The sequence below is a fragment of the Pezoporus wallicus genome, unplaced genomic scaffold (assembly GCF_028554395.1).
Source record: "Pezoporus wallicus isolate ANWC-B61680 ecotype Strahan unplaced genomic scaffold, APGP_CSIRO_Pwel_v1 contig_6566, whole genome shotgun sequence".
Classification (NCBI taxonomy): Eukaryota; Metazoa; Chordata; class Aves; order Psittaciformes; family Psittacidae; genus Pezoporus; species Pezoporus wallicus.
The window spans coordinates 1,240,582-1,258,450 of NW_026638763.1; the positions used below are offsets into that span (position 1 = coordinate 1,240,582).

General features: G+C 39.4%; 1 protein-coding gene across 1 annotated transcript in view; it reads right to left on the reverse strand.

Moving 5' to 3' along the window:
- The window catches only part of SPAG16 (sperm associated antigen 16), a 430,349-nt gene that overhangs the window by 148,779 nt on the left and 263,701 nt on the right, over positions 1-17,869 (reverse strand). Inside the window, exon 13 of the mRNA XM_057412371.1 lies at positions 14,951-15,077. Coding sequence (XP_057268354.1) covers positions 14,951-15,077 — 127 coding nt within the window. The remainder of the gene's footprint in view (positions 1-14,950; positions 15,078-17,869) is intronic.

The following is a 17,869-nucleotide window of genomic DNA, read 5'->3' on the forward strand; positions in this document are numbered from 1 at the left end:
CAACTGTTTCACTGAATGTGTAATTTTATGCCTCTATGTTAGGGGCAGATGTTTATTTTAATCATTTAAATCTCTGTCTTTTCTGTTTTAGACACATTTAGTATTAAGGGATGCCCCCTGAGTAACAGCATACATTAAAAGTTAATTAAGAGGAAGTTAAAGCGGAAGGGATTACTTTTTTCATACCACCAACAGACATTTGTTTTGCCAGGTTAAAAATGAGAAAATTTGGGACAAGGTGTGAAAACTGGCGAGCTGTATTTTTAGGGAAAAGCTTTATTACCCATTTCTTTACATGTTCATTAGGAAATGCAGTCCCCTTTCTCATGTGAAATGAGACTAGCAAGTAACGATAAGTTGCTTCTTGAACTTGTTTAATAATTCAGCTTTTCAAAAGTGGAAGGTGTGAGTCAAATAGCAGGCAGTTATGGGCTGTCACCACAAAACCAAGCTATTTCGAACAATACATTAGTCGACACTATTTACAGGTTTATTACTTATTACGCAGTGTTGAATAATAACACCTTTACCATTTTAGGTTTAATACAACTATTTACTCTTGACTACCAATTCATGTTTCTGAGAGAGCAACATACAGATAGATAGAAAAACGTGTGCACACACACTCCCCCCTACTCCTAAACACACACTTTTTAACTTTCAAGTATGTGTTCAACCATAGTAACTCACACTTCACTGGAAACACTAGGATCTAAATTAAAAATAAAAACCTGAGATCAATATAGAATCGCAGCCTGGTTTGTGTTGGAAGGGACCTTAAAGCTCATTCAGTTCCAAACCCCTGACATGGGCAGGGACACCTTCCACTAGAGCAGGTTGCTCCAAGCCCCATGCAACCTGGCCTTGAACACTGCCAGGGATGGGGCTGCCACAGCTTCTCTGGGCACCCTGTGCCAGCGCCTCAGCACCCTCACAGGGAAGAGATTCTTCCTAACAGTTCATCTCAATCTCCCCTGTTCTGGCAGGTTAAAGCCATTCCTCTTGTCCTGTCCCTATAGGCCCTTGTCCAAAGCCCCTCTCCAAATTTCTTGTAGGCATTCTTCCTCCAGAAAAAAGAGTACTTTTCAGATTAAAAAAAAAACACAAAAAAAACCCCCAAAAAAACCCCAAAAGAATGTCACAAAGGAAAATAAAAAAATAAAATAAAATCACTGTCAGTCACAGCAAAGCTGCTGTACTTAAAGTAGGACAATTATTCTTGTAAAATAAAGCCCTCAAGCTCCAAAGATGTTATGTGCCCTGATGTCAGTTCTCAGAAAGACTCTACTGAGGGGAGTGCTCCTGTGCCCTTCAGGCTGATCAGCTGCAGGGTGTCCTCAGCCAGCCAAGGGAGGTCAGTGCCCAGCGAAGGAACATCAGCCCTCTCCTTGCCCATGCTCAACTGAAACCAGCTGAACTTCAGCATCATGGGTCATGTCTGCTGCTGTTGGTGACAGGGGGAATTTGAGACATTAGGCTCCTGCATTATTCAGAGAGGCACTGACAAAGGGCTATCTTTTAATAACATGATTAAAAGGGGACCAAAAATGGGAATATTCTGCAAATCCACAGCAGATCTTGCAAAATCCATTTGCCAGATTTGGAAAGGAAAGATTTTGAATGGAACCAAATTCACCAAAACCCTTCCCTCTAAACCAAAATTACTCAAATATGTCACACAGTTTTTCCCAGAATAAAAACCACTTTGTTGTTTTTTTTTTGGTCAAAGCATTTTGCATTTCCTATTCCATTTCCTATGAATTCAGCATTTTTAAGAACGGAAATTATACTTAGTACAAAAATGACTAATGTTTATTAGCACTTTGTGTAAAATAAAATCCTTCATCCCCAGGTTTCTTATGTCTAGAGGTCTGACTTTAACTTATCCCATCTCTGTTACAGTGGCACTGCAGGAGAACCACAGATATAACTTGGGGGTTGGTGGGAGAAAATGCCTGATAAGGCATGTTCGTGAGCTCTCCCACACACAGGTTTCTCCATTTCTTACTTAACCAAAGCAGAGTATGATGGCCAGGACCAACACAAATGGGTGACTGTATGCAGATTTTCTCCGAATGCAGAAGGTAAATAAAAGGAAAATGACAAAAGACTGTAATCATTACAATTATAAACTTCTAAATATATATGGCAACTGGAGTTGACACAAGACTATTTCTCAAGATGCTTCATGTTTCCCAAGACACAGGCTCTGCCATAGGTGGACACAGAATCACAGAATCATAGAATCATAGAATCAACTAGGTTAATTCCAAAAATCATTGAGTCCAACACCCAACCCTCTATGATTCCATCCCAACTAGTAAAACTATTTGTGTGCCATTACTGGAAGGGGCTAGAAAGGGAGATGGGTTGGGCAGCAGGATTGGAGTGGGTAGATCTTGGAGTACGATGTACAGAGTTCCCCACTCAGACTTGTTCTAGTCCTGACCACACTCCTACTTTTCCAGAATTTTTTGCTAAAGCAACTCTTTCTTGCTTTTGCACAAACCCAGTATAGAACAGGAGAGATTTAAATAAAGAGTAGGACTGTGGCACAGTCATATCAACATGCATCACTGAGTACCTCCCTTCCTGTGAGCTTGCTCACAGCAGAAAATTGGACCATTGATACTGGACCACAGTCACCAACAGGGGAAGATTATGTACAAAGGCTTTGTCACATTGCTAAATTTTGCTTCTCGCCTATCAGCTTTGTCCCAGTGTTTCCAATCTATGTGTGATAAATACCTTCTTGTTGAAAGATTACTGCTCTCTATAAAACATTTTTGAGGGGAAAGAAAGGTGAAATAAACAACTGACTAAGGGACTGGCACACAAAATACTATCATTTGCAGAACACTGGTCCAAAACCCACTTGGAGGCAGAGAAGCTGGGCTTGAGCCATGAAAGAGGAAAAACAGGAATGCAATAATCACATATTTATTTTTAGAGAAAGTGAAAAGCTAAATAAACTGCAAAACCAGTGTTTACCAGTAAATCCTTTCTAACCTGAAAACCATGCTGAATGATGCAGGGTCAGTTCTCAGGAGATCAACTAGTGGTACCTTCATGGCAGTATCTCATTCCTCCTGTTTTGGTGCCAGAACACTTTAGGTCCTGAAACAATTAATTTTAGTAGTGCTGCAGCAAAGTATTGCCAGAAATCTGGACTTGAGGGACAATGATGCTGCTTCAGAAACTTGTTCTTCTGCCCTAGCTCTGAAATCACCTCGCAATCAAGAGGGGCTCTGAGACTCCTGAAAAGAAGCTGATGGAACTCAGCCTGCCAGGAAAGAGGGACACAAAGCATCCAGACAGCATTTGTGAAGGGATTAGTGCACTTACCATTGGATTTGGCATGGGGTAGTGTGTGAGGCTGGGATTTATGGTAGGGATGAGGAATTGTGTGCTGACTGCTTTGATAAATGTGCATCCTTGAGGTATGCCTAATTGTTCTAAGGAAACAAAGGAGATACCATTAAACACAGGAGGAGAAAACACACAGAGGAAATCTGCAAGCAGTCCCACAGTGCTCAGAAGGGAAGTTTGCCTCCAGATGAAGAGCCTGGGCAAATGTTAGGATGAAAGAAAACCTGGCAGGTAACTAAAATGACACAGCAATTCACACCACTGACTGGAACACCATCCTGTTGTTAGCAAAATCCAGACTGGGTCAGAAACAGAGACAGATCTCTTTTCATTGCTTCACATAAATTACAGCATGTAATTAGCTTTGTATTCATTGCTGCTGAAGGTTGAGAGACTTGGGGTTCTCAGGATAACAGAACACGCAGTTCTTCACTACGTAAGTCACTATTAGTTGTGACAATTTCACAGTTACAATGCTGTCACATCACCTTGTGCAAGGCAACGAACATGCACTCCTATTTCTATTGGCAATATGAAATCCCATCAGGGTAGTCTACTGGAGCAATTTTAGATAGACCTGTACAACACAAATTAGGTGCTGCCTCATTGCTTCTCCTCTCTAATAGCCCCTGCTAATGTTTCCCAGTGTCCCCACACCAGAAGTTCCTTCTGAGCACAACTGTCATGTACTTTTTATTCCACCTCCACCATTTTAGCAACCAGGTCTACCTACAGAATAACCCGTTCCAGAGAGAAGTATGTTTGTATTTTATGGCCTCAGCTGAATCATCTTTAGATTATTAGTACAGCATACTCTGAGATGCCAAGACTCTTACCTTTTAATGCATCTTTTTCACACATCATACTGCAGTCTACATCAGCAACAAAGGGTGAAAGGGCAGATGGAAAATTGCTGAAGAGATATTCCTGCTACTCATAAGCAAATTTGTGAGACTGTGTGAGGAAGAGAAGCATCATCTCCCAAATTTCATACCAGTTTCACATCAGACCAACCACGTTGCCTCTTAACATACAATGTCATCAACTATTTATTATGCTTATAAATGTGGAATCTGAATTCAATTATAATCAGAGTTGCATTTTGGTCTTGGACCATAAAATGTGAACACTACCTCTCTGCTGTTGCCTTGGGAGTATCAGAGTATAAAGCTGTTTTAAACCTGTGTCTGCCTGGCAGTTCCTTGTACATTAAATGCATGCTACAAAAACTGTATCATATGGGAAATATTTGAAGAACAAATTACCCCCTGCAAACTTTCACTATCCATCAACACTGCATGGGGCACCCTATTCAAAACCACTTTGAGAGCCTACAGCTTTTGCTTCAAAAGTAGGACCCTCAACTATTTTGCAGATGCCACTTCCAATTGACTACTTAAGCCTTTTCGAAGCAGCAAGAAAATATTTTTTTAAGCAAGTATCTTGCAAGCTCTAAAATTCCCGTTTTCTGAACATAGAGCTGAAGTAATCCCAAAGGTCTGCCTACTTTTCAGCTCAAGCTGTTTCCCAGACAGTATCTCTTTTGCTATTATGAAAAGGACATGTGAATGGGAAATCTAAAAAAAGCCACCCACTGAGGCTGTGGGAAACCAGAATGGGAATAAATCTATACACAAGCAGTAGTGGGTGGAAGTAGTCTATACAAAGAAACAGTCATTCATCACCAACATTTTGAGCCAGTATTTACCAAACTGGAAAGCTATTCATTAAAACTGTACTTCTTCCCTCACAATGTTATTGTTAGTAGAAAGGAAAGCGATTTTTAAGGTTTGGGGTTTGTTTGGGTTTTAATAGATCTTTTTGAGAATGTGTAGCCACAGTCAGTATGTCATTAGAGTTCTGAAACTTAAGTTCTTACAGCTACATCTGGGAAGGGACAGAGGAATACATGGTTTGATAGATAACAGCTTATGCTTGGACTAGAGAGCGTAGTGTAACCTTAGTGTGAAAGTAAAAACTCATCATATTATATTCTTTACAGACAAGTGTGCCCAGATGCCTTACTTCAACTTGATTGACAGAACAGCAGCTCTGTACTTAATAGCACATAAAAACAGCTCGTGGGGAATCCAGATGCAAGAAAAGATAGCAAACTACCCACTCTTTTTCTTCTGCATGAAATAAACAGTAGAGCACTGCAGGTGTGCAGGTGGACAGGCAGACATGCTGATCCACTAAGAGGACCTTTACACAAAAGTTCACGTATACAGTCTGCTTTCTTTAATTAATATGTGAGGAAAGAAGATTCCTCAATTAATTGTGCAATGGAAAAAAGAGCATTTAGGATTCAATGCCTTTAACTTAATAGACTAACAGATTTATCTGTTTCTCATACAACCTGAATGGCACAGTAATTTTCCCCCCCACTGCCTTCTCAAGAATAGGATTTGGTTCTGAGCAAATGTGTTGAAGCAGAATCTAACTGTAGCAGACACAATTACTGTCTAGAGAAAGCGTTTACAGTTGCTGTGCAGAGTGACTATTAATGGGAGCTCAGTTTCCCAAATGCCTATAAAGCTCACAATATTAGACGACTCCTAGACCCCCCAGCATATATATTTTTTAAGTACATGCTTATCCCAATTCTGTATCCCATGATTTAATGAATTTCCCTGTGCCCAGGAATACATGTTCCACAGGCACAGGAGGGGCTGACTATGGCAGGTGTTCGCTTAGCAAATTTCCACATCCATGCTTCAATGTTTGGATTAGTTTCCGATTAGCTTGCATGTGCAAGCAGTATGGTGATACTGAACTACATTTATAACAGGCTACAGAACAGGCTGTCTTCTTACCTATGAACTACTGCACCAATTAGCTACTTTTGCACTGATAAGTAAGCTAGACAATTTATACTGAAAGATCTGTGGCAGAGGGTAAAGTATTTGTAACAGAGCTTTCATCTCAAATGGGTTTCCTTCCCTGGCTTGTCAGCACATAATAGTTAAATATCAGAGACGATGCAAAAGCTGTGACTGATTTTCCTTCATATAACATCATGAGCACCTTGTGTAAAGCCCACAGTACAATCAGTACAAAACTCAGTTCTCCATTCAGGGGAACGCAAGCAGTGCCTGCCTGCATACCTTGCTTGCGAGTGACTATTTTTTGCTTGTAGATTCCAAGCTTTCTATCAGTTCTTAAATCTTCCAGTGTCACCTCTCACTTCTGCTCTGTCAAAGGCAACAGTGCTAAGTAGGCTTTTGAAAATTTTCTGGCAAACACCTTTATGCTTTCCTCTGCTTCCTTTCACATCTATAAACATCCATGGACGAACATGAATGACCTCTAAAAATTTCCCCTTACTTCTCATGCTTATAAAAAAGTTGCTAATAAATGTTCTGTGTAGTACAAAGCATTTTTTATGATGTTAAATAATAACGTAATAGTTTCACAGATTTCTTTTTTTTTTTTTCTCTCTTTGGCTGAAGCTTCAGGCTTCTGCCATGGTTATTAACTGTCCTGAGTAGAAGAACACTATGGCTATGTACCTCCTACTGCACATCCCACAATGGAGGTCTGGTCTGGGAAGAGAGGTGTTAATACAACTAAGTAAAGGTAGCCATTATTTTTAATTAATTTAGGCATTGTGTGGCCAGTGGTAATCTCGGAGGCACGTTATTACATACATACACACACTAAATTGCTTTTTTACTAATGACTCATTTGTTTTATTCTTGCCTCTTTCAAGAAAGCGATTAAGTTGAAAATGACCTTTTGAAGATTGAACTTGTGGACCGATCTTTTCATTTTTAATTACTTACTTTGCTTTAATTGTTACATTAGGAGCTATTAGGAAAGCAGACAGCTTCATAATCAATAATTTAATTAGATGTTTAGGACCAAGAAGTCAATGCAAATGTTATTCTGCAGTCAGGCCTTTCCCAAAGCCTTTCAAAGAACTTTATTCCCTTTTTGTTTCAAAGTGACATTGACGACATAAAAATTAAATTCATACTTACTTCAATATATCATGCATACACATTACTGATCTACACAGGCAGCTGGTAACAAGTTCAGATTCAGGTCAATCTATTTGCTGCCCAGAGAGGAATATAGCCTGCTTCTCTCACTTCATTTCTGAATAATCAGTGACACAGCCAAATGCCATTACACTGCACACTCCAGCACACTGCGAGCCACACTATCCAAGTGTTTACCGAAATCTATAGCCAGACTTTTCCCCTGGCTAAAACTTCAAATATTTTAAATGCATCTATTTATAGTCCTCTAATTGCTACTAATATTCTAAGATAACCATCAGCAACTGAAAACTGTTCCACTCTAATTTTACAGCCGATGAAATCTTATTCAATCAGGAGTGAATTAATACCCTCCTCAATTCCACTGATACCTCTCTGCCTGCCCTTGCAAGTTTACAACACAGCAGCGTCAGTGATACATCATAGGGAGCTGTTAGCAGAGCTGTGAATTGCATGGCCTGGTGCCTGGAATATGGATATCCCTCATTTGTAATTACAGGCATGTGTTTCACATTCAGAATGCCTTGCCCAGAAGCAACCCCCTAGCTGGTAAGGTGTAAGTAATAGAAATGAGTGTGCCAAAGCACCTCCCCATCACCCATCACTAGATTAGGGGGACATCCTGGGGAATGTGAGATAAACACAGCACGTGGATGAAAGGGAGCCTTAAACCAGAACAGAAGCCTTGGTGAAAGGCATAAAACCTTGTAGAAGGATGACCCGCTAGGAGGGAGGTAGGGAATCAGACAGATGCACCTAGAGCTTGCTAGAGAAGGGTCAGAGGACTCCTCTGACCATGGGAAAGGCAGTGATACCAGAAAGCAGCCAAGACTTGCCCTAAGACACACAGTAAGTTAAAACTTGGCCAGGCTGCACTGCAAGAAGCCTTTCCTAGAGGGTGCAAACTTCCAGCTACAGGAGGAAACTCAGGCAGATCCTCTGGGAAACCATGACCGTAGAGGAAGGAAAGCATCAGGCTACAGAGAACCCCATTGCTCTCTTCTTTAGTAGCAGCTTAAATGACTGTGAACATCATGTTGAAAAGGTGTTACTTTAATCTTACTAAATAATTATACCACTGCCAAGACAAAGCCCTTTATACATTTCACATGGATTAGGAATCAGGATGGATATTAAGCTTTAACATACAGAACTGTCTTGTTTTCTTAAAGTCTTCTCCTTGAAATGAAGTAAAAACATAGCTTGGAGACAAGGCAGAGGACGACATGTTAAAAGGGCCTGCCTTCCCACTGGCAACAGGACTCTGACATCCAGTGGACAGGCCCAGTCATGTCAATGAACAAGAACAGCTTAATAAAACAATAATTATAACCTCTTCAGATCCACTAATTCACTTAGAGCTTTAGAACCTCAGAATCGTTTAGGCTGGAAAAGACTTTTAAGATCATCAAGTCCAACTACTGAGATTTGCAGAACAAGGTAACTTGTCATATCTAAAATGTTTAGTGTCTAATTTAAAGATAGTTTAATAGGGAAAAAAAAAACATGAGATCGACTGATTATACAGTTTGTTAAACTTTGGATTTAATGGTTTGATTTCGGAGCAAAGTCAGGAAGGCAAGAAAAGGGAGGGAATAGTCAATTGCTGGCCAAATGAAAGCCAGAGTCGTAGTTCCAGCCTGAGGATTATTCTTAAGACAGCAGCCAAATAGTTTGAAAGACAATGGTTTTCCTGCTTCCCCAGGTAAAGGAAAAATCCCACAGCAAAACAAGAACGCAGGATACTTTCTTGCTTGCATCTGGGTCAACTGATCCCAATTGCAGAGTTATGTGCTCATTAGTTGAAATATTTTATTTTAATCTGCCTTTTTCCACTGAAGCTGTTTTGGAGGAAAGTCAAAAAGTAGCATTTCTTACAAATTACAGTGACCATATCAAGCTTTTTTCCCCAATTATTTCAAGATTAGAAAGAAATCAAGATATTTCTCCTCAGCCATGCTTTTGATTTTTAAAAATATTGGCACTAAGTCTCTAGGGAAGAGTCCCAAACAGATTTCACATAAACCTCTTCAAGTTTTAGTTTTGTTTTTCATGTTATTACTTCTTGGAGAAAACATAATCTGTATTCAAAGCTACTTGTTCCTGATTTCATATTTCACTGTGACTCAAATTCCCTTTCGCATTAAGACAGAGAGTTTTAAAATATGAACCCATTATTTACAAATATATAGAACAGAATGAGGACCACAAAATTTGTTATACATCCTGCCGGGAACAGGACTTATCCTTGCATATACCTTCTTTACAGGAGAATAATTCAACTACACCAAGAGATTCAAAGTTTGCATGGAAGAGCTCTTCATCTCCAATACTGACAACTTCAATTTTTGACCTACTTTTGAAGAGGATTGACTTGAACCAGAAACTGCTTGTCAAAGATTTTTTTAAATGACCCATCCTGTCTATTCATTCAGCTCTTGAATTCGTCCCTCAGGAGTTCAAATAAAGCTGACAAATCCAATGCACTCGTAATTTTGTGTCTAAGGTGTTTACTGAGGAATAAATCAAGTGGACAGGCCAAAAAATGTAAAGACAACCAGATGGATTTTCAAAACAACTTCCTTTGGCTGCTCCAAATGAACACAGGTGTAAAAGCCCCCACCTAGAACAGGCAGCATCCCTCAAAGATCTGAGTGTTCCCACAGGCTTTAAGCTACTGACAAAAAAGTTCTGACAAAATCCATGTTGAGAAACACGTAGTTTAAAAGATAATTTATATTTCACTGGAAGAAACAAAAATATAACAAGGCTTTTTTTTTTTGCTTTTTTTTTTTTCAATTACTAATTTGAAAATTACTAAATTCTGACAAAATCAACACTAAAAAATGAGTGGTCTAAAAGATAATTTCATTAGAAGAAAGAAAAAAGGTTCTCTAAGGAAATTACTAGTTTGGAACAGTTCCACTGAATTAAATCAAGTAAGCATTAACTCACTTTCAGGCACAATCCAGTTGCATTAGGAACCACTGTTGGTATAGCTGTCCCATGCTATGGTGGGGAAATATGGACTTCTGTTGTGAAGGAAAACATTGCAAGACTGGAGCTTAGATCAGCATCACTGTAATTATTCCACATCCATAGGAAACACGTCAGCAGCTAAACCCTCATCATTGAAATGCCACACCACAGCTGGCAACAGCAGAGAGCTAAAAAATGGGAGTATGTAAGTGTTTATTCCCTGGTAGGACACAGTGTGAAAAGCCCTTTAAGCAGCCACTGTCCTTAAATGATCTGGATGCCTTAAATGCTGAATATTGTGCCTTTTACAAGACTGCAAAAATGCAAACTGCACTGCCCCAAATTCTTGGGGATTTACTCTGCTATTTCTTTGAACTCACAGACCCATCATTTTGGGGTCTAAGAGTGTATGGGGTAGATCATGAAAAGCCAAGAAAGAAAAGTCCCAGGCAGCGTCCTACCACCACCCCCTGTACCCACATGGTAGAACAAGGCTGGTGGGGCTACTGTGGACCGAGGGGAAGGTGGTGCCTGACAGCAGGGCTGAGTACCCACTGCCATTTCTACCAGATGTGTCATTCATTTGGGTTTCCCTGCTGTTGCCCAGAGACCTAATCGCATAGCAACTTAAACTCTATCAAACCTTGTCTAGCATTCAAAAGCCATTGGCAGAAAATTATAAGCAGACAGTAATTAGGAAATAACTCTTTAAAGGGCTGTACATACTCTCTTTTATCCAATGCCACATTTAAAGAAAAAAAGACCTGGCCTAAAGGAACATCCAGCTGCTTCTCACTCTCTTCACTGACTACTTCTTCCTAATGGCTTTCTTCAGCATAATGTGGCCCTAGAAGCCCAGCCTGCCCTACTAATATAAAGTGTGCCTGTAACCACTCCGGAACCATTCCCATGGGCTGAGAGAGAACCGATTTCTTCACGTGCATGAAGAGATACCCCTGCATGAGCGTGAAAGGAATCTCTGCCTGGATTCCCACTACCCTCCCTTGCTTTGGGGCATAGGGAAGCTTTACATCAGGAGTATGATGGCCACAGCCAGATTCTGGCTCAATGAAGATGAGTTATCATTACTGGGAGCTATTTGCTGCTGTTAAGGCAGGAGTTTGGACAATCTCATTCTGCTTTTTTTTCCTTTTTCCTCCAAGATTGCTGCCTGCATTATTCATCAAAGACCACACTACCTCAGACCTCCCAACTTCTGATTGTGCTGTTCAGTCCACAAACTACTGTCAAGGATAAAATTTGATGCACAGCATCTTGTCACTGCTCTGTTGAGCCGTCATACCCATATTTAAGTCATCTTTGACCCAAACAGTAAAAAACTGACACGCTTAATGCCTTCCTGTCTGGATGTCAGGGATATTAGTTTGATAGTTGGGTGGGAATAGGATCCTTTCATCTGTGCTATGTGCCAACAGTTTTCTACTAAAGGAATGCAGAAAAATAAGAGCTTGTCTTAAATCACTGGGCTACACTGCACACAATCAGCAATATATCCTGGATAATTAAAAAATAAAACTACAAGCACTTGAATATCAGTGACCAGTAGAGACCAAGATAGGCAACAGTTATCAAACAGTATCTTGAATGTTTAGTATTTCACAGACTCAAATAGAAAAAGCATTGTACGAATCTAGCTTTTTACAGAGCTGTGCATGTGCTCGACTTCATTAACAAGAACAGTAACACTGATATGAATGGGACTGTCCAGTTAAGTACACACACAAGTCTTCCCAAATCCTTGTGAGACACATTCCTTAGGGCATTACTACTGAATGCTGACTTCTAAATGACAGTCACTGCAGAACTTTTTCAAAAATAAAATATCCACTTGGAGAACCTGACATTTCAAAAATCAGAAAGCAGATGAAACAGTTACTAAATCAATAAGTTTCAAATGTGTAGAATGAAAAATGAGAGTACTTTTTCCCCCCTCTATTTAATTATTTAAGAGTATAAATATTTGGCATTTTATCTGTCTGAGAAAGAGCAAAGATTCAGCTTGGCTAAAATGTTACCCAGACAGATCTGACAAGCCCCAAGAAATTATTCATCAGAATGTGGGAAATGCAGATGAGTGGTAGACCGCTTATCATGAGAAGAATTAACCCAGGCAGGTGAACTTGTACTCTTGAGGTATCACACTCTTTTGCACTTCTCGTATTTATCGTTGGACACACTTTGCAATTCATGGGTAGAGATGCTCACTCTGATGTGCCAGCAAGAAAATACTCTGGTGAAAAGCCAGCATATACTTGTCTTTCTATGAAACTGGCATAAAGATAAATAAATTCCCCAGTTTATCTTGGCACAAGAGCCATCAGCTTTACTGGCAAGAAATTCCTACCAGTGAATTGCAGCCTCAGTCTCACACATCTAATCTACTGGGAGTCTGGCACAGCAAGAGGATGGTTCTTGTCCAAATCCAATACCAACTCCCTATTTTCTCCCAGAATGTTTGGAAAGAGCCATAATCATCTAAATACTATTCATCCTTCTGTGTTCTAATTTCTTTATAGGCAACATCTATCTTAGGTTAAAAGTACAGTCAATGTGCTGCAGGTTTTTTTTTGGAAACTCTAGATTTTACCCTATGTTATCCAGAGGGGGGGGGGGGAAATAAAAAAAAATTAACAAAGTAATGCCACACATTTTTAAAGTCTAAAGGCTGCATTATAACTTCAGCTTAGCAATTACGAAGATTTATGTCCCACTCTGCCCCAAATCCAGAGCTCATTGTCCATTCAACTTACACTGCTCTGACTTACAGTTCTCTGCATCCATTATCTTTAATAATAAAGAGCTGACTGAAGTTAATGATTGAAAAGCAAGATGTGGATAGTAATATGAATCTAATTTATGAGAAAACAAACCGGAGTATGATTTTCATGTTTCATTAAAATTATCTTAAATGCACTCTTTAATGCTAATTGATCTCATACAGGTGAGAAAAGACTCTGTTCCAAATTAATGGGGGAAAACCATTCATCTTCCTTCTGGAGGGAACATTTAATATCATTCAGCATTTAGAGGGAGATAGATAGCATCTTCATAGTGATTTCACCACTTAGAGTGACGCTTCAATGTGGGCCCACTATCTGAATCCTTCAAGATTTCCCACTGAACAGGGAAACAATTCAACAGAATAAACATGCCACACAAAAATATTTTCACAAAAGGTCTTTCCTATCATAGCAAAATTATCCAAAGCTGAAAAAAATTGTTAATGAAAATTGAAGGTTTTTTTCCATAAGTTTATCAAAGAAAAGCTCTTGTGTAATCGTGTTAATTTGCTATGAACAGGAAATTACTGAGACATCTGCAAGATTAAGTTCCTTACAGGATTTATTAAAAGCAAAAAAAAAAGAAAACTATTTTTCCACCCAGTTTTTAACTTTCTTTTGTTTTTCAATATTTTTCCCTCTGTTTGAATTATTCCTTTTCAGATATCAAATATTCTTACAAACCAACGCAGCTAAGACTAATGAGTCTTGACTGGCTTAATTTTAACTGGTACTTTATGCCCAGGATTATTATGAAATTACCTTCTATTCAGTCTGTTTCTATGACCCATAAATAGAAATTGCTTAATAAGCATCTCAAGTATTTCACTGCCATTTTCATGTCAGTTTTTCCTACCCTATGTTTGTATAGCTCTAATGACAACACCTATTAGTTAGTACACAGCAACAGTTCTTTGTCTTCTTCTCAAATCACTTCCACGAATACAACCTTCCCTATCCTGGGCTGGAATCTTGTATCATCTTTACATTGTTTGAGAAATGCATAGTGACAGTAATACCAACTGAAGTAGCAACTTGAGCATTTGAATAGTTGCTCTATGCGAAGTATCACAACAGCAGCAATAATTATTGAATGTTCCGACAGTAGAAGAAAATGACTCTTGCCTTGTTCTGGCATTCCACTTGCACATGATATACATATTCGGTCTGCAAAGCAGCAGCAGCAACAAATACACTCTCTGATATACTACATTCATTTATACTTATAGCAAAGAATGAAGGTAGAGAATAAGATGCAGCAGTTTGGACACTACCTACAGTGATACATTATGGAGAAAACAATACATATTGCATGAGAAATCAGCAGTGAGTTCTGGGAGCAAGGAGGGGAATCTCTTCTATAAAGGAATAATAAATATACTAGACTTCTCTGTAGCTTGAAGTTCTCCTATATCACTTTCTCCCATTTCCTTTGTATGTAACCTAAAGCACATGCCAACACTTACAAAAGAAGCATGGCAAAGCTGACTTTCAGCTGCTGTATTGACCTGACAGAGCACAGTGTGCAGCAATACCACCTTCCAGACCAGCCATCAGCTGGGAACACCACCACCACCAAACTAAGTCTCCCTGTTTATTCAGTGATCTCAGTGCATGCCCATGTGTTGCACTGTGAGGACTCAGACGTTTCAGATGTCAAGGAAATGTGATATGGTGATAATTTTGCTCAGAAGATAATAGCTGTGTTAGTGAATACTCTAGTGCCACATCGTCCTTATACCATATATGCCATCACTTTCCTTGAATTCAAGAAAGACCAAGAAAAAGGCTGCTTACCGTTCTGGCATCCCACAGGGACAAAGTCTTGTCAGCAGAGCTAGTGAGAACAATGTTGGAGAATGGAAGAAACTCAATGCTATTGACTGAATCCTTATGGCCACACATTGTGTATTTGCATTTCTCACTGCAAAAGAAAATAACAGGAATACAGCACTTGCCATTCAGGATAATAACAACAAGAGAAATGTTCAGGTAAATTAGCAATGCATTTCAGGTGTATTTCCTAGCTACTCTTTAGAAAAGATGAACATTGACAGCTATTCATCACCCAAGGCTGTAGTGGGAAGGCAAAAGGAAATGGAGAAGCAGGTTTTAAAAGACTGAATTGTAAGGAGCAACAATGAAAGCACCACTTTTTTCCTGGGTGCATCCTCAAAAACCTTGCTGATGTAGAATTTAAAAGGAACATGGATAAAAAGGTAGGATAGGGACAGCACCATTTACTTTTTAAAGATGTCTTATTCCTTCTTGCTTACAAAGGATCTAAGAGATGTATAGCACCATGCCAACATATACCTCGAAGGAAGCCAGAGAAGGCTGGCAGCCTGACTTTCTTCTAAAGGTCTGCAGAAAGACTTGTAGAAACTAAGTGATGTCAGGGACTTTTCACTGGGGGTGAAGTATTGTCATTGTGGACACCCAAGAGGCCTTCTTCCCTACTATGGACGAGCCTCACCAGTAGCCACTGTAAGCTGTAGGTTCTTAAAGCAGATGTGAAGAAACAGAGGTGAAACCCAAGCATGGAAGTCTTTGCTATGAACTGACCACAGCTTAGATGGAATTACTCTGTAACGTAGCTTTGGAAGTTCTTTCAAGGCTGAAGACTTTCAACTGTCCTGTTTTCTCTCAGCTGATTAGCTATGAAGTAATACCCTAAGGAGTTTTGTTTTGCTTTCTTATCTGTTTGTTTTCTTACCTTTTAATGTGTAAATTTCTGAGACAACACTATTGATCCTTCTCAGTTCAGGGTATGAACCTGAATACAAGATGGGAAGCTTTTCCCACTGTAACAAATAGAGATGCAACCACTATGACAATGCTGTAGAGAATCAGTTCTCTCACAACCTAGCCTGAAGTTGGCTATCTAGCTATGATCTGTACAAGCTTTTGGGCTTCTGTTCTGTTTTCTGCATGCACACCAGAGAAGAAGATTCCTTAAAATGGAGTCCAGGAGAAGAGAAGGAAAAGCCCAAGGATTCCTCACCAGGACAACACAGAAGGTAACAAACAAATCTGGGATTATTCAGACTGAATAGAATGGTAAATGCTTAACTCCTACCCAAGCATGTCAAGAGGGGAGACAACTGAAATAAACCTGCATTCATGACTTATGTCTGTATGCATGAGTCACCCATGCTGATAAGGCTTTCAGTCTATGATTTCTTTACATATACATGAAACTTCATGAATTTACAGTGTTTGAATCGTATCTTGTGAAAACATACAGGCAGGTGAGCATACTATGGAAAAAGCAAGTCAGTTCTATCCTCTTTGTCCAGCTGAGTCAAAAATAGCATGAAAAAAAGAAAAGCCAACAACTCATCATAAATTACTGCAGCTTTCAGTGAGAGCTCACGATTTTATTCCTTGCTCATGTGATTCTGACAGTAGAAACACACCTACCCTGAGCTGGCTGCTGAATATATCACTGGGGCTTGTACGTTAGATTACTGGGTGGCTCTTAGCAGATAAATTTCTTACAGTATTTATTAAGGAAGCTGTCCGCAGGGGGAATTAAAGAGATGATTTTTTTCTTTACTTTTTAAAAATTTTCTTCCTCCCTGTATGTCACCAGAAGACTCTTGGAGCTCCTGCAAGTTTGGGATAAACAGCACAGAAGATCAGTATCTGCAGATCAGGTACAGGCCAATAGAGCTAAAAGGTTTTGATGGACACTTATCCCTGATCACTCATCTAATAAAATGACCTCTCAGACCTATTTTAATGCCTCTCCATTTCCCAGACCAAAATCCATATGATGTGCTGAGCTGAACACCAGGCCTGTCCCTACAGAAGGGAAATCAGTTGTTTCTGAGTAGAAATATTATCCAGGAAATATTTTTCAAAGGACTATTAGATTCCACTGGTATAATTTTAAAGAACCTATGTTTTTCTATTATAGATAATACACTATATTCAATATATTCAGTATTTTGGTGTTATCTGTTATACAGACTACATGTGTTACTTTATCACAAGGACTTGTTTTAAACTAGTCATAAAGTACTGTGGCTGTTAGAGCTCGGTGCACAAGACATTCATGATCACTTGATATAGACAATAAAATAACTTCAGTGAAATATTTTTTTTTCAGTCTCATGGTAATGTTTTACACCACAGAATATGCCTTCCTCAGATCATATACTTTTATTCATGTATAGGTATGCCATGATTTAAAAGTGACCCCTGATTTCCTGCTTGCCTGTTAACACTGTAAGGACTTGGGGCTGCAGCTTCTGATAAGCAAAATCCTGCTGTGCATTTTTGTGGGCACTTATTAGGTTTGAAAACACAGACAACTTTATATACCACAGTGGGACAGTGTTCACTAGAAGAAAAGGGGCTATTTTCCTGTAAAAACAGAATGTATGTATGTATGTAATTTTCAAAGACAAGGGAAACAAACATCTTCAACCTGCTTGAGGGGGCTTGGGGTGAAAGAACATAGGAAAATGAAGGAAAGTAAAGGAAAAAAGCAAAGAAGATTTTGTTTGTGAGGCACTGACATAAGATACGGCCCATCCCAGGCAGGCAGGCTGCAAGAACAGGCTTGTGAGAGATTAATTAGGTGTCAAAGCATGAAGGCCCACTCAGAATCCCTCAGCAAGGTGAAAATGGACTAAAGTGATGGACCATGACAGCAGCAGAAGGGAAAGAAATGATTTGTATTTTTCCGTTAAGAACATAAACACCCAG